The 22,952-nt window shown below is 39.4% G+C and overlaps 1 protein-coding gene across 1 annotated transcript; it reads right to left on the bottom strand.

Annotated features, from left to right (window-relative positions):
• Positions 1 to 1,710: 1,710 nt before the first annotated feature.
• LOC138868368 (uncharacterized) lies at positions 1,711 to 2,298 on the bottom strand. Its single transcript, XM_070145919.1, has 2 exons — positions 2,070 to 2,298; positions 1,711 to 1,898 (listed from the first exon to the last, which is right to left on the bottom strand). The coding sequence occupies exons 1-2, from the start codon at positions 2,296 to 2,298 to the stop codon at positions 1,711 to 1,713; spliced, it is 417 nt and encodes a 138-aa protein (XP_070002020.1).
• Between the last annotated feature and the right edge of the window lie 20,654 nt (positions 2,299 to 22,952).

Below are 22,952 nucleotides of genomic sequence, written 5' to 3'. Positions count from 1 at the left end.
TCTCGGGCCATGAAGATGGTGCCTCCGAACCATGACGCTTTTGAATAATGATATGCAAACTTGAGAGATCCTCAGGCCATGGCATGGTGTCTTCCGGCTATGAAGATGATGCCTTTTAGACTATGATGCCTTTGGATATATTGGCAATATTTCAGCCCATGAGATGCAATAATATGACGTTAACATGATAAGGTTTAGTCTTGTGAAATGGAGGGCAGAGTTTAGCCCGATAGAAAAGCAAATAGATAGTACCAGAATAGAGCGATATTCATGCAAGGAGGGACAATGCTTAATCCCATGCGAATGTGGAGGAAAGGATTAACCCTATGCAAATGTGGAGGCAGGGATTAACCTCATGCAAATATGGAGGCAGGGATTAGCCTCATGCAAATTGGAGGCATGGATTAGCCTCATGCAGATTATGGAGGCAGGGATTAGCCTCATGCAGGCATGGAGGGAAGGATTAGCCTCATGCAAATCTGGAGGCAGGGAATAGCCTCATGCAGGTATGGAGGCAGGGATTAGCCTCATGCGAGTATGGAGGCAGGGATTAGCCTCATGTAGATATGGAGGCAGAGATTAGCCTCATGCAGATATGGATGTAAGGATTAGCCTCGTGCAGATATGGAGGCAGGGATTAGCCTCGTACAGATATGGAGGCAAGGATTATCCTCGTGCAGATATGGAGACAAGTATTAGCCTCATGCAGATATGGAGGCAAGGATTAGCCTCGTGCAGATATGGAGCCTGGGATTAGCCTCATGCAGATATGGAGGCTGGGATTAGCCTCATGCAGATATGGAGGCTGGGATTAGCCTCGTGCAGATATGGAGGCAACGATTAGCCTCGTGCAGATGGGGAGGCAAGGATTAGCCTCGCGTAGATATGGAGGCAATGATTAGCCTCATGCAAGTATGCGGGACAGGGCTTAGTCCCATGCAAAGAGCGAGTAGCAAATAAGAGTAGTATATTTCTTAGATGGAGATATATTCGGAGTCTGATGGACGATTGATAGTGATCTTGTTACGTGTATATATTTTCAGATGCTATCGCTATATCAGATGTGCATGCGTTCAACGAGATTGGTGGATGATCCTTTGGCCTCATGTTAGAATTTTGAGGGTCCTCCTCAAAATTCTATCCCAGTTTGGTGGATGATCCTTTGGCCATTTGCGAGTAACGAGACTTGTCGACCCTTCCTCGGAATTTTGAGAAGGGTTCTCAAAATTCTGCCCCAGGTTCTTAACCAATTTCTGACTTTCTGGCATGCGATGGCGTCAGCTATACTTGCTCTAGAATTTTGAGGATCCTCCTCAAAATTCTGCCCCAGTTTCTGATCTTGGGGAAAAATGGAAATTTTATTATGATATGACTGATCCCACATGGCTACCTACATATCCCCTCTTAAACGGGAATTAGGTCAAGCATAGTTCAGATGCGGAAATGTAAATAGTCTAAGCATAGTATCTCGTGACTACGTCTGAATTGATTGGTTTTGGCCAGATTTCTCCATCCATTTCTGCAAGTGTGAGTGCTCCTCCTGTTAGCACCCTGTGAACCATGTAAGGACTTTGCCAGTTGGGAGAGAATTTCCCTTTGGCTTCATCTTGGTGTGGGAAGATCTTCTTCAGCACCAGCTGTCCTAGTGCAAATTATCTTTGTTTGACCCTTTTGTTGAAAGCTCTGAACATTCTATTCTGGTAAAGATGATCATGACATACTGCATTCATTCTTTCCCCATATATAAGGGCCAATTGTTCGTAGCGGCTCCTTATCCATTGCATCGCTAAGTTCAGCTTCTTGTATGGTTCTTAAAGAAGGAATCTCTACCTCAGTTGGGATGACAATTTTGGTACCATAAACTAGCATGTATGGAGTTGCCCCGGTTGATGTGCGAACTGTAGTGCGGTATCCCAACAAAGTGAAGGTTAGCTTCTCGTGCCATTGCTTGTGGTTTTCTACCATCTTCCTTAGTATCTTCTTGATGTTTTTGTTGGCAGCTTCTACGACTCCATTCATGTAAGGTCTATAGGCTGTGGAATTTTTGTGCTTGATTTTGAAAGTCTCACACATGGCTTTCATCAGATCACTGTTAAGATTGGCAGCATTATCAGTAACAATGGACTCGGGAACTCTGAATCGGAAAATAATACGATCTTTGACAAAGTTTGCGATGACTTTCTTGGTTACAACTTTGTAAGATGCAGCCTCTTCCCATTTTATGAAGTAATCAATGGCTACCAGAATAAACCTGTGCCCGTTTGAAGTAGTGGGATCAATCAGACCGATGACATCCATTCCCCAGGCGGCGAATGGCCAAGGTGAGCTTGTTGCATTGACCTTATTTGGTGGCACTTTTATCATATCGGCGTGCACTTGACATTGGTAGCATTTGTGGACATACTGAACGTAATCTGTCTCCATGGTCATCCAAAAGTAACCGGCCCTAAGTATCTTCTTGGTCAAGACAAAACCATTCATATGCGGGCCGCAGGTCCTAGCATGTATATCCTCAAGTAGCTTAGAATCTTCTTTTGCGTCGACACATCTTAGCAATCCCAAATCAGGAGTTCTTCTGTACAAGTTACCTCCACAATGGAAGAAGTGATTGGACAATCTCCGGAATGTGCATTTCTGAGTGTGGTTTGCATGCTCCGGATATTCTCCTTTCGCCAAATATTCCTTGATGTCATGGAACCAAGTCTTTCCATCTATTTCCTCTTCAACATGGCACAATACGCCGGCTGATTATGAATCCTCACTGGGATGGGATCAATGAAATTCTTGTCCGGATGTTGTATCACGGATGACAAGGTGGCCAACGCATCGACAAATGCATTCTGAATTATGGGCACATGCCAGAATTCTATCTTCGGGAACCTCTTTTTCAATTCCTGTATATGGTGCAGATATGGTAATATCTTGGAATTCTTGGTGGCCCACTCTCCTTATACCTGGTGCACAGGCAAATTTGAATCACCGATTACTAGCAACTCCTGAACATTCATGTCGATTGCCATGTTGAGTCCTAGTATGCAGGATTCATACTCTGCCATGTTGTTGATGCAGGGAAATCTGAGTTTAGCAGATACCAGATAATATTGACCTATTTCTGATAACAAAACTTCTCCAATGCCCACTCCTTTAAAATTTGCAGCTCCGTCGAAGAACATCTTCCAAACGTCGTATGCTTCTGTAATGTCATCTCCTATGAATGACACCTCGTCATCAGGAAAATACATTTTCAAGGGTTCGTATTCTCCTCCCAGCGGACTTTCAATAAGATAATCTGCCAATGCTTGCTCTTTGACTGCTTTTTGAGTTACGTAGACGATATCGAACTTACTCAACAGTATCTACCACTTGGCTAGCTTCCTAGTTGGCATGGGTTTCTGAAATATGTACTTCAGAGGGTCCATCCTGAATATGAGGTATGTGGTATAGGCACAAAAGTAATGCCTCAACTTCTGGGCCATCCAGGTCAAAGCACAGCAAGTGCGTTCCAGCAGAGAGTACCACGCTTCGTAAGGTGTGAACTTCTTACTCAAGTAATATATGGCTTGCTCTTTTCTCCCTGTCTTATTATCCTGTCCCAAAACACATCCAAAGGCTCCATCCAATACAGATAAATAGAGTAGCATAGGTTGTCCCGGTCTGACGGGACCAAGACCGGTGGTGTGTACAGGTACTCCTTAATTTTATCGAAAGCCTTCTGACAATCCTCGATCCAGCTTGTTTCGGCATCTTTCCTCAGCATCTTGAAGATGGGTTCACATATGAGTGTGGACCGCGCTATGAAGCGACTGATATAGTTGAGATGTCCTAGGAAGCACATTACATCCTTTTTGCTCCTAGGTGGTGGTAACTCCTGAATGGCCTTAACTTTAGACGGGTCCAGCTCGATCCCCCGGTGACTGACAATGAATCCTAGTAGCTTTCTTGCGGGAACCCCGAATGCACACTTTGCAGGGTTCAGCTTCAAGTTGTAGCTCTTTAACCTGTCGAAGAACTTTCTCAAGTCCGCTATGTGATCTGCGACCCTCCTGGATTTGATAATGACATCATCTACATACACCTCTATTTCTTTGTGTAGCATATCGTTGAAGATGGTCGTCATGGCCCTCATGTAAGTAGCCCCGGCATTTTTTAGATATGGAGGGCATCATTTTGTAACAGTATATCCCCAATGGTGTAATAAAAGCGGTTTTCTCTGCATCTTCTTCATCCATACAGATCTGGTGATAACCTGTGAAGCAATCTACAAAGGACTGGAGTTCATGCTTGGTGCAATTGCCAATTAGGATGTGTATATTTGGCAGTGGAAAGTCGTCCTTAGGACTTGCTCTGTTTAAGTCTCAATAGTCAACACATACTCTAACCTTCCCATCTTTCTTCAGAACTGGCACACTGTTGGCTAACCAAGTTGGGTACACTGGTACACTGTTAGGCTCATATCTGGTTTGAATTTTTTGAGTTTCTGCTTCACCGGCGGACACATGGGATTGGTAGACAACTTGTGAGCCACTATGGACATGCTCAAACTGGTCATGTCATCATATGACCATGCAAAAATGTCCTCATATTCCTTTAAGAAATGAATGTACTCCTCTTTCTCTGTCGGTGATAAGTGAATGCTGATGCGCGTCTCTTTGACGGTCTCGGCGTCCCCCAAATTTACTGCTTTGGTTTCATCCAGGTTGGACTTAGGCTTATTCTCAAAGTTTTCAACTTCCCTGATAACTTCCTCAGGTATCTCATCTTCTTCATCCGAATCACTATCCTCATGTTGCATTGCCTCATTACATGTCATAGTCACCAATTCATCAGGAAAAGTAATAATAACACTGTAGAAAGAAAAAAAGGTGGAAGATATTAATGAATAATAAAGAGCAATGCATTTGATTACAACTGAAACATCCAAACAATTATGGCTCGATGAATCGAGCATTTATTTGAAATGAGTAAGTCTTGAAACAAAATTACTAAAAATCTTAAATGCCTAGAATGGCTATATAAATAAAATCTGCCAAGATACCCAGGGACTCGGCGGGCCCAGGATAGTGTGGCAGTCTAGTTTCTGAGCACAGATCCCTTCTCTACAGTCTGAATAGTGTACCTTCTTCCTCCCCCTCCTCGATTATTGCACTGCAATCCATTTCTCCATCCTCCAAGAACATATTCCTCAGCCCATCTAATGTTTCTTCTTCTGCAGTTTCCCATATCGTATTAGCTTGGTGAAAAGCTTGATCTAGATGTGGCACTGGTTTCTCAAGAGGGTAATACAGTCCATGCCATGGAGGCGACCAATCATTATACTCTTGCCATGTATACTGGTATCCGAGCCCGAAGGTAGTACTATGACACTTCATCTGTATCGGTTTAGTAATACCCTGGAGATTCTTCCCAAGCCCTTTGTCGGGTTCATACTCCGACCATGCCAGTATGCTTTCTATTTTGCTACTCCACCATTAGTCTTTCTCAATGGCATTGATACGTTCGATGTGATGATAGGTTTCCCCTCCTAACCTTCTTCTATTTCCAGTAACCGGGATGGCTTGACTGGTGTAAATGGGGTTACTCCCATCTCCGTGAATGATCACCTCCTGATGGTTCCATTTGAATTTCACTGCTTGATGTAGTGTGGAAGCCACAACCCTAGCGACATGTATCCATGGTCGGCCTATAGAAGATTGTATGAGGCTGATATGTCGAGCACCTAAAATTCAATATCGAACAAAGTTGGCCCCATCTGTAGACAACGATTAATATCCCCAATCGTGGCCTTTTGAGACCCATTGAAGGCTTTGACGTTCATGCTCCCTACCCATATTTCATGAAAACCTTTGCCCAATCTTTTCAGAGTATCCAATATACAAATATTGAGGCTTGAACCTCCATAAATCAAGACCCTAGAAATGAATTTGTCTTCAAATTGCACTATGATATACAATGCTCGGTTGTGATTCAACCATTCAGGCAGTAGCTCATCTTGGTGGAAGATTATTTTATGACTTTCCAGTACCTGCCCTACCATATTGGCCATCTCTCTACATGTGATATTGTTGGTCATGTAAGCTTCACTCAACACCTTCATCAAAGCATTCTTGTGCACCTCTAAATTTTGCAACAGTCACAACACGGATATCTGAGTTGGGGTTTTGTTTAAATGATCAACGGTGGAATACTCCCTTGCCTGTACTTTCCTCCAAAAGTCATCCGGTCCTATTTCAATGATAGGCTGCTTGGTAATGGCATCCTTACTTGGTCCTCCCAAGTGTTCAGGTATGTAGATCTTTCTGGTCCTAATCATTCCTTGTGCAGTATCAGATTCCTCCATCTTTGCCTATCCTTTTCGCCTAGCTTCAGCAACGTAATCCCAAGGTATTGCTTTTGAATTGAAAGGAGGTGTGGTTGATACTGTCACCGTAAAAGGTATGGCCACTTCCACTTCAAATGGAACATGGGTGGCCACAGGTGGAGCTACCTCTACCTCAAATGGAACTGATGCAGTTATCTCAACTTCGATCGGTGACTGAGTCTGTACTACAATAAGAGTAAGTGTGAGTGCAAGTTTAAATTCATCGCCTTCTCGAATAAGCCCGATTGACCCCTCAGGATCTCATTCTTCATCCATCTCTATCACATGTATCCCGCCATCCCTATGGTCTGGAAGAGGATTGTTGCGGATATTGGGTGCAACTTCTTTTGCCTATATAACCTTGTTGTCAATCAGCGTCTGGATTTTGTCTTTCGTTGTTCGACACTCATCAATGATGTGCCCTTTCATACTGGAATGGTATGTACAGGTTTTGTTTAGGTTGAGCCATTGGGATGGATTCTCTAGTGCCACGTCAAGAATATGGGTGACATAACCAGCAGCTTTCAACCTTTCATACAACTGGTTGATGGATTCAGCAATAGTGGTATACTGTATGGGTGGCTTACGGTCAAAATTGGATGGTGGTCTTGGATAATTTTGGCGAGTTAGGGGTGACGGGAAATGAGATGGTTGGGAATTATAGGTATGATAGGCAGTGGCTGGTTGGGATTATCTGGGAGATGAGGGTTGATATGTAGGTGGTAGTGTTTGGTATGTGTGTAGGGTTGTTTGATATGTGGGTGGGGGTGTTTGATATGTAAGTGGAGATTTCGGGCCTTGAGCCACCATTACTGCCCCAACGTCTCTCTTCTTCGATATGTAGCCTGATTGTAATGCCTTGTTTGTGGCCTGTAATGCCTCAAAGTTTGTCACCATCCCGCTCTTGATTCCTTCTTCAATTCTTTCTCCAATTTTGATGATATCAGAGAATTTATGATTTTCAATAACCATCAATATTTCATAATATTGTGGTTCATGTGCTCTGACAAAGAATTTGTTCATCTGTTCCTCGTCCAAAGATGGCCTGACCTTGGCCGCTTCTAACCTCCATCGAGTAGCATACTCGCGGAAAGTTTCGGTGGGATTCTTCTTAAGGTTCTAACTGTAGAAAACATCTGGTGCATTTTCTGTGTTGATCTTGAATCGGTCCATGAAATCAGATGCCATACTCACCCAGTTGGACCATTTCTTAGGATCCTGACTAATGTACCAGGACAAAGTATCTCCCGTAAGACTTCTCATAAAGAATTTCATTCAGATCCTTTCATCCTTTCCGACCCCGACAAGCTTGTCACAATAGGTCCTTAGATGAACCCTAGGATCACCTGTACCATCAAACATCTCGAACTTGGGAGGTTTATATCCGTCTGGAAGTTCTATATCTGGCTGTATACACATGTCTTCATAGTTCAAACCTTCTATCCCTTTTCCTCATTCGACACCCTGAACTCGACTTGTCAACTTCTTGAGTTCTTCAGCTATGTTCTTGATGAGAAGGTCCTTCTCAGCAGATTCTGGTGTATAGGAAGTTGGTTGGATAGAGTGAGGTACAATTTCTACATATATAGGGTTATTTTGGTGAGTGCTAGGTTCCTGGATGTAGTGATGGTCATTGGTTGAGTTTTGAGGATCGGGAATAAGTTGTGGTGTATTTTAGAGAGTGTGATAAGTGGCGGTTGGTGGGTACTGGACCGGTTGATAGTGGTGTTGTGGTGGAGTTGGTACTGGTAAGGGATTGAGATTTTGAGGTGGGGTTGTATATTGATGCGGTGCAGTAGGGTTTTGTAGATGTTGGTTTGGTGTGTTTTGGGGAGGTTATGGGTTCTTTGTGTTGACGTTAGGGACATTCAGAGTGAGGGATAAGTTTTCCAAGCTGCGGACCTGCTCGAGCTCTCCCTGTAGCTCTAGTATCTTTTGTTCTAACCTCAAAACTAGATCATTTGGTGCCGGAGTACTCCGACCGTCTGAAGTTTCTGCATTCTGCACATTCTCTTTCCGAATACCACTTAAATCGTCCATTTTAGCTTTCCCTTTGCTCTTTGTATTTCTTGGAGGAGGAGGAGGTGGAGGGCCTCTAGATCTGGTGTGATACGCTGATGATGCCAGTATGAGCAAACCAACCTTAGGGAATTGGAATAAAGAATTAAAAAAATAAAAGGTAAACAAGTAAGTAAGGATTCTGTTTGCAGTATTTAAACACATATTGCGGGAATGTAAATCCGCGTCCTAATTTGGGAACCTCGTTGTACCCGAGGTAGGCCTAGCGACAAATAAATTTAGAGAAATTTAGTGCCAATAACTGCCTCATTTCATTAATGTAAAAGTAAACAACCCAAAATGAAACTAAATAAGATAGTGTTACTAATGCCACTTGGCCTTATTATATTTGAAAGGAAAGCAAGTAAATCTAATCAACTTGGTCCCAGAAGGACCCTCTCCAGACTGGATGTTCTTGTCGATCAATCTCCTAGCTCGCGTAGGTTCAGCAGCAGGAATGCCCTTGCCAGATGCCCTCCTTCATTTCCTTAAGCATTCTGGCAATCAGTAACCCATTTTCTCATCTTCCCTAACAACTCCATTAAACTGTAGTCCAGATATTCCAGCCTTTCACTGGATTTAGTAGCTCTCTCCTTCCACTTGTTACTCATCTCCATGTCATCCTTATGATGCACCATATGCTCAGCTTCAGACTCTCGAACTCTTTTCCGCAGCTTTTTGTACTTCACCTTTGCTTCAGCAACCTCATCTATGACCCTATTTCCTGGCCCAGCCCTTGGCTCAAAGACCCCGGCTATGTTGTCCTCCAACCACGAAGGGTAAAGGTATGAGTGGCCCGTGTGATATAGCTCTGGCTCGATAGTATCCTTCTCCACAATAATCTTCAAAGTTCACATATGTTGTGCTTCATTCTTATACGGGATGGCATCACCTTGGAAATCGGCTCTGAAGTGACACATTTTAGCGACCTGTGGTATGATCTGTCACCTGCCTGCTTGTCTCAAAACCCTGAGAGGAGCGTAAGGGTATATGCCCCTTAACCCAATCAACACTAAGTGTGGAAAATCCCTGGATCTGATGATGAACTCATCGGTAGGGAACCACTCAAACATCCACTAGACCTGATCCTCGATCAAATTTTCGAAAAGTTGTACCCATCCCACAGCGTCCTCTGGTTGAGCAAACATGTTTGGAATATAGTTCATTCTTTTGGGAAATTAGAAGGCTATGTGATCATTCCACGACCTTCGCAGAAATTCTTGACGGTATTGTCCCTTTTGGAGATGTTCTAACAACCAGACCTGTAACAGCAGGTTGCAACCCTCGAAGAACATGAACCCCTTCTGACATCGCTCCAAATCCCGGTACATGTCTACAACGATCGTAGGGACGATAGTGTATGTCTCCCCCTCGATACCATCCATCAGAGTTTTGGTCACCATGGCCAGCCTAGTATGAATTCTATCCCCTTGGATTGGGAATACCAGCATGCCCAAGAAATACATAATAAACACGAAGACCCTGCGATGAATCCAACCTAAGGAGGTGATTGAGAACTCATCATCAAAAATACGGTAAGAGCGACTGTGACCGTATCGTTTATAAAGGAAGTGAAAGGGTATGTAGGAGTCCTTCAGGCATTTCAAGTTGTCATTTTTTTCAGCACCATAATCTTCAGAAATCCCCTAGCAGTGCGATTTTCAGGTACTAACAGATTAGGGCTATCCCAAGGCAACCCAGCAAATCCCCTTATTTCTTCTAAAGGGGAGTCATTTCTATGTTCCCAAAATGGAACACAACCCTTTCCTTGTCCCAAAACATAGTTGCAACCTCGATCAGCATTTTGTTGGGCTAAAGATCCAATAGGGAAGGCAAGTTTCCTAAGACTCGTTTCACATGATTTTGGTCACATGAAGAAAGATCCCTCCACCAATCTAGCAAAAATGAGGGTATGCTACCGACCATACCAAATCTGGGGACTTCGTGCCTCATTTTTTGCAAAACAAAAGAGAGTTAGGCCCTTTCCCCCTCCAGGTTCGTCTATTTATACAGTAATGATTAGGATATTGGCACTTATTTCTCCAAATTAATTCACATAATCGTGATCGCGTCCGTTGGGATTATGGAAAACCTGATGGACTTTGGGTAAGGTTTGTCTTAAATGGTCATTATGTGGACAACATATTAACCCAACTAGGTTTGACCATGATGTATGCACAATTAATTAGAGTAAGGTTTCTATAAAGGTCTAGGCTGGGACCCTCAAGTGGACAACTTGAGGGGAAAGGCACGAAACAGTCAAACGCACCGCTGATCGACTAGTTTTACCGCAAATACTCCTTTCCGAATTTAAAGGGTGATATAAAGGAAGAGCGCAAATACTTATCAAGTGTTGCTATAGGATTGATTACGCACGAGTGGAATATGATATTGAACATGATTTATGCAACAATAAATAGCATGTTGTCAAGTATTTGCACGTAAAAAAATGATAAGTGTAGTATTTAAATAACTGAAAGACAGTTACGAAAAAAGAAAACAAAGAGACAAGTCAGTTTCAAGAAAAGAAATCATAAATGATTGAAAATAGACAGATAAAAAATAAGAGGAAAGGGTACGTGGGATAGAGCATGCTTGAACTAATTCACAAAAAATAAGTTCGTTATGGTAAGAGCCTAAAATATCCCCAGCAGAGTCGCCATGCTGTCGTGCCCCCTTTTTTCCCTTTTTTGCAGGGAAGTCCGGTTTTTGACATTCATGGGGGAACAACTTGTTTCCTTTTGGAAATTGGGTATTTGAAGAGTCATCACCTAATGGATTATGGTACGTTAGGGCACCTAGAGCAATTAACTCATGTAACTAGTTTGCATTACCAGAGATTAGGGTAAGGGCTCGAAATAACCTTGAGGGGAAGGTGTTAGGCACCTCTCGCGGTCCACAATGGTGGGTCCCGACCAAACTTAAACTATGTGAATTAGTCATTTTAACAAGTAAACAATTTCAACACATATTTGCAAATAAAGGCATGTTTTCACATTCTAAGTACATATAAGATTCAAGTAATAAAAGTAAGAGAGAGGTTTGAACAACTTACACATGCATATGTAAAGAAAAGAAAGTTTAGAGAATTTAAACACATATAGGAATTGGGAAAAGGGAGGTCCTAAGTTGATTAGCCTACAGGATCATACCCATGCAACTCTCGGTAATCACTCCTCAATGAGGGGCTACACGTGACATTAGCGCGCAGTCATCATATCCTTTACTACCCAATTCCCTCCCCTTAGTCATAACCTAAAGTGTTTTAGCAACCTTAAGATATCTGATCCGTGCACTACCCGTCCCTTCCGTGTGGCCCTGGAGGCATTTAAGACCTCTAATTTAGGTAGTTCTAGACCATCCTAAGGTACTTAAAGGAGAAAAATCTAGGCGACAACCAAAACAATTAGGACTGAACAAAAGATAGAACAATTAAAGGCTCATGCTTTACCTCCACAAACAGAACAAGTAAGTGCACGTCTCAAACAACAGTTTTCAGATATTTAAGAGGAACTCTAGAACAAGATATCTAGGTGAGTAGAGAATGTGAAATATTGAGTTTCAGACCAAAGTGTAAAAGAACTTAATCAGTTTGCCTACTGATTTTAAACCTGTGGAATATGAGCAGTCATAAATAGTAAAGCGTAGTTTTACATTTTCCAGAATTTTAGTCGCCCTACAGGCTTGCCTAGGCATGTAATAGTGATGTCCGAGGAGAATGGTATCTAATCATTAATCAAGAATACAGTAAACCAGTAAACAAGTTCAAAGCGAGCAATTTGGACCCTATATGCATGCTTTCTAGTGATATTAATTAACACAGTGTTGAAGACTATTAAATAAATGAGTAGGTTAGTTAATTAAACTAATTCATAACCTACAGGCGTGAGTTCTAATTAAAGCTGATTTTAGATCCTATAGACATGATTTCTAATTAAAACATATTTGAACCAAAATGAACCCTATAGGCATGTTATCTGCCAAAACACATTTGAACCAAATGAACCCTATAGGCATGTTATCTACCAAAACATATTTGAATCAAATGAACCCTATAGGCATGATGTCTACCAAACTTTACCTACAGTATATAACTACTCTCCTTTTTCACTAGTCACCCCAATATCTGTTTTACAATTAATTATTATAGACCAATAATTGAATAAAATATACATAAATAGAATAGAAACTAAACTATAGGGAGCCTGAAGTAGGCCAAAGCAAATCCTGTTGTACCAAGCCTACACTAGTCTCAAATGCCCAAGATTTCATAGCCCAATTCATGTCCAGGTGTGTTGGAGTTCACTAAGGAGCTCAAGGATCCCGGGCAGTACTCACACCCATACTTTCCTCAAATAAAAACTGATTATGTGCAGTGTGGAAGAGCCAACCCTGAAATTCCAGAGTTCAGAGAGACCTCAGGGATCTCTAAGAAGTACACATATAAGAGGGGCAGGACTTAATAAACAAAGAATAAGGGAGAGTGCATAATTTTGAAAAGGGTTTTGGTAAACAGTGTAGAGAAGGGTCTTAGGAGTGAAAAGACTTTTTTTAAAACCAGTACTAGTTTGGTAAAACAGCAGTTAGAAAAGCATGAAATATATTTTTTGAAATCATAACACAAGTCACAGAACAAACAGCCTTAGAAAACACTTTGGCAAACAGATTCCACACAAGAAGAGAGGGTTAAGGACACATAGAATACATCTTAGTGTATAGTGGATCACAACAGGGGGCATAGAGTTCTAAAGGGGTTCTACAGAACTAATAGGTTAGATATAATGTAGGTCACTGAAACATGAAGCATAGATCACAACATAGACATGTTGAGGGAACATAAGCAACACAACTAGAGTTGCATTGAAGAGACTAGATAACTTAGCAGGAGTAAGACAAAACATGCAAGAACTTAAATGGACAGGTTAGGAAAGTATTAACAAGTGTAGACATGCTAATCACATACAAAGTTTAGGCATGCTAGATAAACAGTAGTCAGGAAAACAGGCTAATCACATATGATATAAGATAGTGTAAGACATGTTAAACAAGATTGTAAACAGGCAAGTAAAGTGGAGACATGCTAATCATATATTGAACAAGGTGTATTAGGCATGCTGGGTAGACAGTAAACAGGAGCAGGAATGAACTCAGGACTGATGAACTAAGGCAGTAAATAAACACATAGGTTTAGATTCTAAAACTTAATCAGAAGCATACCAGAAAGAGAACACAACATGTAAGACAGGTGTTGTGCAATTTCCAGCCTTGGCTTACAGCCGGCTAGACTAACAAAGATCACAAGTAGTTGGAAGAATAGAGAACCATTTTTTAGAGTGCAAGAGTAGTTGATGAACTAATATTCGTGTGTAGAAGTGAGAATAAAGGAGAGTATATATAGTAGTTAAGAGCAAGGAGAATAAGGTAAAGGAGATCAATCATTCAGCAAATTAAGGAAGCCACAAAATCAATTACGCACAAATTAGCATAATTTTCCCTTAATTAAGGGTAAATTACCCAACGGTAAAGGTAGAATATATTTAAGGAAAGAAGAATCGAGTGAAATTTAAGTATATAATGAGTAATTGGGCGTAAATAACAAGGGTTTAACTAAGAAAATAATTAGTAAGATTCAGCAAGTATCGCAGACAATTCAAATAAGGCAAGAAACTAAATAAGGATGCAAATAAAGGAATAGTCAAGAATCAACACATAGGTTTTAACGAAACATATTGGTAAATCAAGAATTCAAATCAACACTGATTTAAGGAAAAAAATATAGGTTTACAATGAATAGACAGAATGAATATAGACACATAGAATCAGTCGAGAAGTCGAACCAAGAACCATAATAGAGGCACATTAGGATAAAAATCACACGACATCGAATTAAGCTAAAAAAAATCACAGGAACCAAAGCATAGAACGAAGTCGGTGCACAAGTAACCCGGACAAACTCAGAATCCAAACTAAAATGGTGAAAAATTGGGGTTTTAGCATAAACTAGTTAGGGTTGAAACAAACTTTATGAAATCGGTTAAAAATGATTTTCTTGCCTGAAAATATTTAAAATAATTACTTAATATTTTAAAAATATAAAAGGCTATTTTTCGGTAAAATAATGTAATAATTCATGCATAGTCTATAGTTGCAAAGTAATTGCAATTGCATCCTAAAAATAAAAATGTGGCTATTTGTGCAATAATTGAAACTTAGTACAAATGCAAATGATAAAATTAAGCCACAAAATTATTATAAAAATATTTGTGATACAATCAATGATTGTTTTATAAATAAAATGATGGGATAAATTAATAAAAATATTTTAAAAATGCAGAAATTGTGTAGAAAAATACTAATTGATGCCAAGGAATAGTTTTGAAAATATTTTGGTGAAAAATTGGGTATCAACAGCGGTGGGAAAGGCCAGGGCTTCCGCGACCGCGCTTGTTATTTCGTGGTGGATCTCCACGGCCGCGATCCTTTTTCTGCGGTCAGCGGTGAGGATCTGAGAGGGGTATATATAAACGAGATTTTTCAGCCATTTTTTATTTTTCAAAACCCTAGAACATAAGAGGGCGATTTCTCAAATGCTCTTTTTTCCCCAAAACACAAGTAAGTGATTTTAAACTCATTTCTTTCACTCCTTAACTTCTTTTTACAATATTTCATCCTAGAATCTAGGGTTTTTATGGTGGAATTGGGAATGTTTAGTAGAACTTAGGAATATCGAAATTTTGGGGATTTAGACCTCAAATTGAGGTTAGATTCCAAAATTAATTGCATATCCGGGCTTGGGGGTGAATGGGTAATCGGGTTTTGGTCTGAATTTTGGGTTTGGACCAAGCAGGTCAGAGGTCCATTTTTGACTTTTTGGGAAGAACAATGGGAAACCTATTTTCATACATTGGAATTGGTTTATTTAGCATATATTAATGTTGTTAAGTACATTGTGACTAGATACAAGCGAATTGGAAGTAGAACCGAGAGGTAAATCGGTAGTTGAGGCTTAATCTTGTCCGTGGATTCGAGGTAAGTGTTTGGCCTAACCTTAGCTTGAGGGAATAGGAGTTGTGGTCTATTTTCTATGTGTTACTATCGAGTACGACGTATAGGTGTGGTGACAAGTATCTATACGTTGGTGTCAAGCATGCCCGTGAGTCTTATATCATGATTGTTATGACTCTATTATGTATCGATCATGCTCAAGTGGATGATTATTAATGTTAAACAAAGCTTATAAAAGTTTCTTGGTAATTGATTATTGTTGAGAATTGGCACAAGTTGAGTTTCATTTTTGTAAAGTAATTATTGAAAACAAGATTAGTTATAGCTGAATCCCTTGCCGGGATGTTATTGTTAATATTGTTGATTCCCTTGCTGGGATGTTATTGTTGATATTGTTGATTCCCTTGCCGGGACTTATTATTTCTATTGTTTGGCTGAGGAAGAGTGTAAAACACGAAGGATGATGCCGTGCATGATATTGTGAGTGAGTGTAAAGCACGAAGGGTGATACCGTGCACGATATTATGAGGGATAATGCACGAAGGTTGATGTCGTGCCATAATTTGAGAGTTAATGCACGAAGGGTGATGCCAAACCGATATTGTGAGGAATAATGCACGAAGGGTGATGCCGTGCCATGATTATGTGAGGTAATGCACGAAGGGTGATGCCGTGCCGTTTCTGTTGTTTTATATGGTGAGGATGAGAGTAAAACACAAAGGGTGATGCCGTACTTGTGTTACCGTTTCATTGTCTTGTTGATTTAAATATGATGTTCATTATGCTTCATTATTAATGATTCTTTATTGGATTATTGTTAGAATCTGCTATTACCTGTAGTATATCCCCTTCCCACCTTATCCTGTTGATTCCTGTTATTATGGTTCTGTCTGTATATGATTTAACTATACATGTTTATTTGATAGTCGTGTCCTAGCCTTGTTACTACTTCGCCAAGGTTAGGCTCGAGACTAACTCAGTACATGGGTTCGGTTGTACTGATACTATATTCTGCACTATTTTGTGCAGATTTCGGTACCGGACCCGGTGAGTAGCAGAGGTAGTTGCCTTCAGTCCAGGGAGACCAAGGTAGATTTGCTGGCTTTCACAGATCCTAATTTCCCCTTCCCTGTTTTAGCTTTCTACTGTCTCATTTTCTTTTTTGAGAACAGTTGTACTTTCTTTTCAGACCGGTATTTGTAGTAACTCGTAGATGTTCGTGAAGTTGTGACACCAGATCTATGGGTAGACTTGTATTGGCTTATTTGATTATGTTATAACTCTTCCACATTTATCAATTGTTTAACTTTAGTTTCTGTTTACAACTATTTGGGATTGATTGTTACTGTGTAGAACCCTAATAATTGGCTTGCCTAAATTTTACGAGTAGGCGCCATCACGACTCCCGAGGGTGGGAAATCCGGGTTGTGATAATGTAAGGCATGAAAATCAGTACATAAGAGACATAGATGAAATATGGAATAAAGAAATCCATCGGTAAATCTGAATAACTTTATAAATTCTGAAACATTTATAATGTCATGCACGTGCATATAAAATTCGTATCATGCATCAGTATAGGTGTACATAATATCATCAAGCCTCTGAGGGTATCCCATCATATCGTCTCGGCCACTGTGGACAACATCATCAACATATACCAACTGATCAGGTGGTGGTGCGTATTATAATGCTGTAACCTTTTTTCCATTTCCCATATATATATATATATATATATATATATATATATATATATATATATATATATATATATATATATATATATATATATATATATATATATGTGTGTGTGTGTGTGTGTGTGTGTGTGTGTGTGTGTGTGTGTGTGTGTGTGTGTATACATATATATATATATATATATATATGCGTATATGACGTCATCTGGTCATGGGTCAATGTACATGTATAAATGCATGGAATGTATAAGAAATATATTAATAAGATTTTCTCATAATGCCATAAAAATCAATACACATTTCGAATAAACTTTATCAAATACGTATTTTTCTAGGACCCATGAATAGAAGATATAATAACTTACATAAGGAATCAAGAATATAGACACCTCTAGTATTTCTATGAATAGAGTCATTTAAGAAAGTTGCATATTTTGCTCGTTTCATTTGTATTATTTGGGTCATGCTAAAAGAAATAAGGGATAACCTTAACATACCTAGAGTAGGGGAAAAGGCATATAATATTCTTGTAGGAGAATTGATTGCAATAAATCTCGTTGCTAGTGTCTTGTTTCTAATGTTTCTGTTGGTGTCTTTGTTTGCAAGAATTAAAAAATAAGCTTTGTTGAAAGCTTGAAAATGGCTAACATTTTCCAGGGATGTTAAGAAGGCTAACGTTTTTCTTTGGATTGCAAAATGCTAATACCTTTGACTTGTAAAGGTTCTTAAGGTTCAGATCGTAAGAATTATATATTAATCATAACAAATGATGTGTCCCTTTCTCTGGTAACTTAATTTCCACCTATCAAAATGAATAAGGAGTCATTTGCCTTAGGTTGTGGCTATTTGCCACGTTTTTGGAGGGGTGGGGTGGGAATTATTAATCTTTATCCACTTATTAGCTAATTAGATAATGTCCCGCTGCCCGATAATTAACCAACTACCCGCATAATTAAAAATTATCTCAAATTACTTAAAATTCTATTTATTTTTAATATACTTAATATATCATACTACCGTGGTCATATGGTACCTTGCATGGTACTAGCCCATAATTATCGGGTATTATCACTCGACCCGTATTTTATCCCAAATCGGCCACCTTCAACAAAACTCATTTTCTTTAATTTGTATGCCCTTTATCCTTCATGACACTTACTTATCGCTTGTTATAAATAGCATAAGTACGTTAACCTCAAGATAATCTCATCCCTGAGTCTACGTCAGTTAACTGAAGACGAAACTTTAACGTACGAAAACGCGATATGTAACAACGCCCCACGCTACCTTGGGCTCTGGTGACGAGAATTTCTCCTACCTCGACCAGGACAAGGCTATTTCGACCCAAGACTCCCCCAACTTGTATAAAAGCAATCCTAAACTTATTTTGAGAGGGGATACACCACTTTAAAAGTAAAATACATGCACAGAACACTCGGGAGCAAGGCTTCTTAGTTTTTCTTCATCTTTTCTTCCTTTAACTTTATAGTTTATTAGTTCTAGAGTTGTGGGTGCTACAAGAACGTTGAAGTTTGAAGCTTGAGTTGTTCTTATTATTTTATCATATTGGTTTGTTTATCCAATATTGCGCTTAATTATTTGATTGCTTGATTACCAATTGAATACTATCTACGAATCTAGGATGGAACTCAGGAGCGGGAATTCTAGATTGCAAATAGGATTGAGTAGAGAAAGATCGTAAACCAGAGTAACGGGGAACGAATTTGCGGTTAGGATAGGGATATACCTAATCTCCTTACTTGGTTATTATACGGGAATTATTAATGTGTTCTTGTTAATCCTAATTCCACAGGAATATAGGCGTTAGATTAGCTTGAATAGGTGAGTAATACTTCGGGAGAATATTACGAGTAATATTAACCCTCTCAATCAATAAATCAATTAAATTAATTAGACAATTTAAGTGGAAGATTCAACGGAATTGTTAGTTAACCCATAGCTCTAGAATTTTGGCTCCCATTGAATTCGTGTCCAATTTCGCCAACTTGTGTCCTTTAATCTCTTAGTTTTCTACTCTAGAAGTTTTAGTTAAATATTCATACTTTAGAAGATTGGGCAGCAAAGCTAGATGATGCCTTGTGGGCATATAAAACTGCATACAAAACACCAATTGGGGCGTTCCTGTATAAGTTTGTTTATGGGAAGGCATGTTAATAATTTGTATTGCTGTAAATAAATAAACAGTAATCTTTCTGAAAACAGAAACAAAAAGTTAGTAAAAAAAATTCTGAAAACAGTATTTGAACTTCAAAATATATTTTGAAATGTTATAGGAACAAATCGAGCCCACTGAATACACAGTGTGTCCTTAAGGAAATTATTCCCCTCAAGTACCCGAGGTTATGGAATATATCCTCCCAGGATATAAAGATTTAACTCACCGGAGTGTTGGTACCAAAAACGCCGATGAACAGCGAACCACTCGAAGGCTGTAAAACACACTGGATTTTTTGTACAGAAGAAGAAGAAGGAGATTATCAGAAGATTTCGTAAGTAAATATTCTAGGAGTTGAAGGTATATTTATAGCCAATTTGGTACTGTTTCTGAAAATGTTTACAACTTTTCAGAACAGCCATAGCTGTTGGAACAGGTGCGACACTGTTTCAGAATAGCTATAGCTGTTGAAAATATTGCGGGAAATGTAAAACAGATTTAAAATAATCCGGAAAAGAAAACTGGGCCAAACCGTCCCGGGTAGCGGGTCATGGGTTATTTCGGATTGAATTTTCGTTAATTAATTTAATTAATTAATTAAATATTTGAAAAGAATTTTGTCCAAAAAGATTAATCAATCAATCGATCTTTGACCAAATCCAAATCCAAATCCAAATCCGAATCCGAATCCGAATCCGAAGCCGAAGCCGAAGTCGAGCCGAGTGAGCGACGACGACGGCGCGAGGCTTGCCTTCTTCTTAGCTCTTTATGAGCTAAAAGATGAGCTTCTCTATATATACACAAAAATTTTCTTTCCTTCTACCAATGAGGGACAAATTGCATTAGTGAAATGAACTCATTCAAAATTTCACTTCCCTCCATTTCTTTTCCCACCATTTTCCATTCACATTTCTTTTGTTATTAAAAAACAAAATCCAACAATCCCCCACATGAATGGGGAATGGCTATAAACTTAAAGGAATGTACGGACGTGTGTGTGTTTCACAAGCAAGAATTAATTGCATCTGGATAAGTAGGTTTCCCTTTGAACTTTCCGTAGTGACCTTATATCGGATATACTCGGTCAATCGGTAGATTTGATATCTTTAAACCGTCGAGCTTTGTTGTATACCTGGACAACATAAGTCACACAATCAATCCTTAACCATCTATGGTTCTCACGATTGTGTTCGTTTCAGCCATGAACACCGCCTGGTTTCATGAGTGCTTAGAGAATGGGCCTTTACTTTCATTCTCTTTGAAGCGGCTTACACTTCACACTCACATTGGTGATTCCTAAACGTGTAATCCTAAAGACACACTATCTGGTCATATCCTGCCAGACTTAGCAAATCATTAAAAACTTTTAAGCTTTATTGACTCATCAAAAAGCCTTAATGCTTTACCTCATTTTTTTGAACATTGTCTTCATCACGAGAATGGGTTGAGTTAGTTGACAATGTTGAACCGCCATTCATAACTTTGTTTGATCTCTTTGAACCTAGCTCTTGGGATCTCCAGTCTGCTAGGTAGAGTTACCGCCATGACGACTTGTCCTAGGCCTTTAACCCCATTCCCTTTGATGATCTTTCAATTGGCTCTCTAGATAGGCCTTTTGTAAGTGGATCCGACACGTTATCTCTTGACTTTACATAGTCAATTGTGATAACACCACTAGAGAGTAGTTGTCTAACGTTATTGTGTCTTCGTCAAATATGACAAGATTTTCCATTATACATAACGCTCCCTGCCATACCTATTGCCGCTTGACTGTCACAATGTATACAAATAGGTGCCAAAGGTTTGGGCCAAAATGGAATATCTTCCAAAAAATTCCGGAGCCATTCAGCTTCTTCACCGGCTTTATCTAAAGCTATGAATTCAGATTCCATTGTAGAACGGGCGATGCACGTTTGTTTGGATGATTTCCAAGACACTGCTCCACCCCCAATTGTGAAAACATATCCACTCGTGGATTTAACTTCAGATGATCCGGTGATCCAATTTGCATCACTATATCCCTCGATCACGGAAATATATATGTTATAATGCAAAGCATAATTTTGGGTATGTTTTAGATATCCCAAAACTCGTTTCATTGCCATCCAATGTATTTGATTGGTATTACTCGTAAACCGACTCAGTTTGCTAATAGCACATGCTATATCTGGTCGCGTACAATTCATGATATACATCAAACTTCCCAATACTATTGCATAGTCCAGTTGTGAGTCACTTTCTCCTTCATTCTTTTGAAGTGCATAACTCACGTCAATTGGAGTCTTGGCAATTTTGAAATCCAAATACTTGAACTTGTCAAGTACCTTTTCAATGTAGTGAGACTGTGATAATGCTAGACCTAGTGGAGTCTTATGAATTCTGATTCCTAAGATCACATCAGCAACTCCTAAGTCTTTCATGTGGAATTTGCTTGCCAACATGCGTTTTGTAGAATTTATATCTATCATACTTTTGCTCATTATCAACATGTCATCAACATATAAACAAACAATGACTTCATGACCTGGAGTATTTTTAATGTAAACACATTTGTCACACTCGTTGATTTTAAATCCATTTGCCAACATTGTTTGGTCAAATTTCGCATGCCATTGTTTGGGTGCTTGTTTAAGTCCATAAAGCGACTTAACAAGTTTGCACAATTTCTTTTCTTTACCAGGAACAACAAAACCCTCAGGTTGTTCCATGTAAATCTCTTCCTCCAATTCTCCATTTAAGAAAGCTGTTTTAACATCCATTTGATGGATTTCAAGACCATACAAGGCCGCTAGTGACTAACACCCTAATAGATGTTATCCTTGTTACTGGCGAGTAAGTGTCAAAGTAATCAAGGCCTTCCTTTTGTCTATAACCTTTGACAACAATTCTTGCCTTATATTTGTCAATAGTTCCATCAGCTTTAATTTTCCGTTTAAAGATCTATTTCGAACCTAAAGGCTTATTTCCTGGAGGAAGATCAACCAATTCCCATGTATGGTTATCCAAAATTGATTAAATCTCACTATTGACTGCCTCTTTCCAAAATGCTGAATCAGAAGACGACATAGCTGCTTGCTGCTTCAAAAGTTTGAGGCTCATTTTCAAGCAAGAATGTCACAAAATCTGGTCCAAAGGAAGTAGATGTTCTTTGACGTTTGCTACGCCTTGGATCTTCTATACTTGGAGTATTTTCCTTTGGTTCTTCCCGAGGTTGTTTAGGTCTTTCACTTAAAGACTCGCATTCAGTTTTATATGGATAGATGCTTTCAAAGAATTCAGCATTATCTAATTCCATTACCGTATTAACATGAATCTCAGGATTATCAGATTTATGAACCAAAAACCGACATGCTTTACTGTTTGTAGCATATCCAATAAAAATGCAATCTACTTTTTTTGGTCCAATTCTAACCCTTTTAGGTAAAGGAACCTATACCTTTGTTAGACACTCCCACACTTCGAAATATTTCAAGTTGGGTTTTCTTCCTTTCCATTTTTCATATGGATTAGATTGCATTTTGTTGTGGGGTACTCTGTTGAGTATTCGGTTAGCTGTAAGGATAGCTTCGCCCCTACAAACTCTGCGGTAATCCGGAACTTATTAATAAAGAATTCATCATTTCTTTTAAAGTCCGATTTTTTCTTTCCGCAATTCCAT

This window comes from Nicotiana sylvestris, chromosome 5 (genome assembly GCF_000393655.2).
Source record: "Nicotiana sylvestris chromosome 5, ASM39365v2, whole genome shotgun sequence".
Taxonomy (NCBI): Eukaryota; Viridiplantae; Streptophyta; class Magnoliopsida; order Solanales; family Solanaceae; genus Nicotiana; species Nicotiana sylvestris.
This window is presented reverse-complemented; position numbering and strand designations above follow the sequence as displayed.

Bases quoted from the DNA above. Each gene is read 5' to 3' on its own strand.
- LOC138868368 (XM_070145919.1), bottom strand. From the start codon at position 2,298: ATGGATGTCATCGGTCTGATTGATCCCACTACTTCAAACGGGCACAGG. The intron at 1,899-2,069 runs GTGAGACTTTCA...ACCGCACTACAG, and splicing joins TGATCTGATGAAAGCCATGT to TTCGCACATCAACCGGGGCA.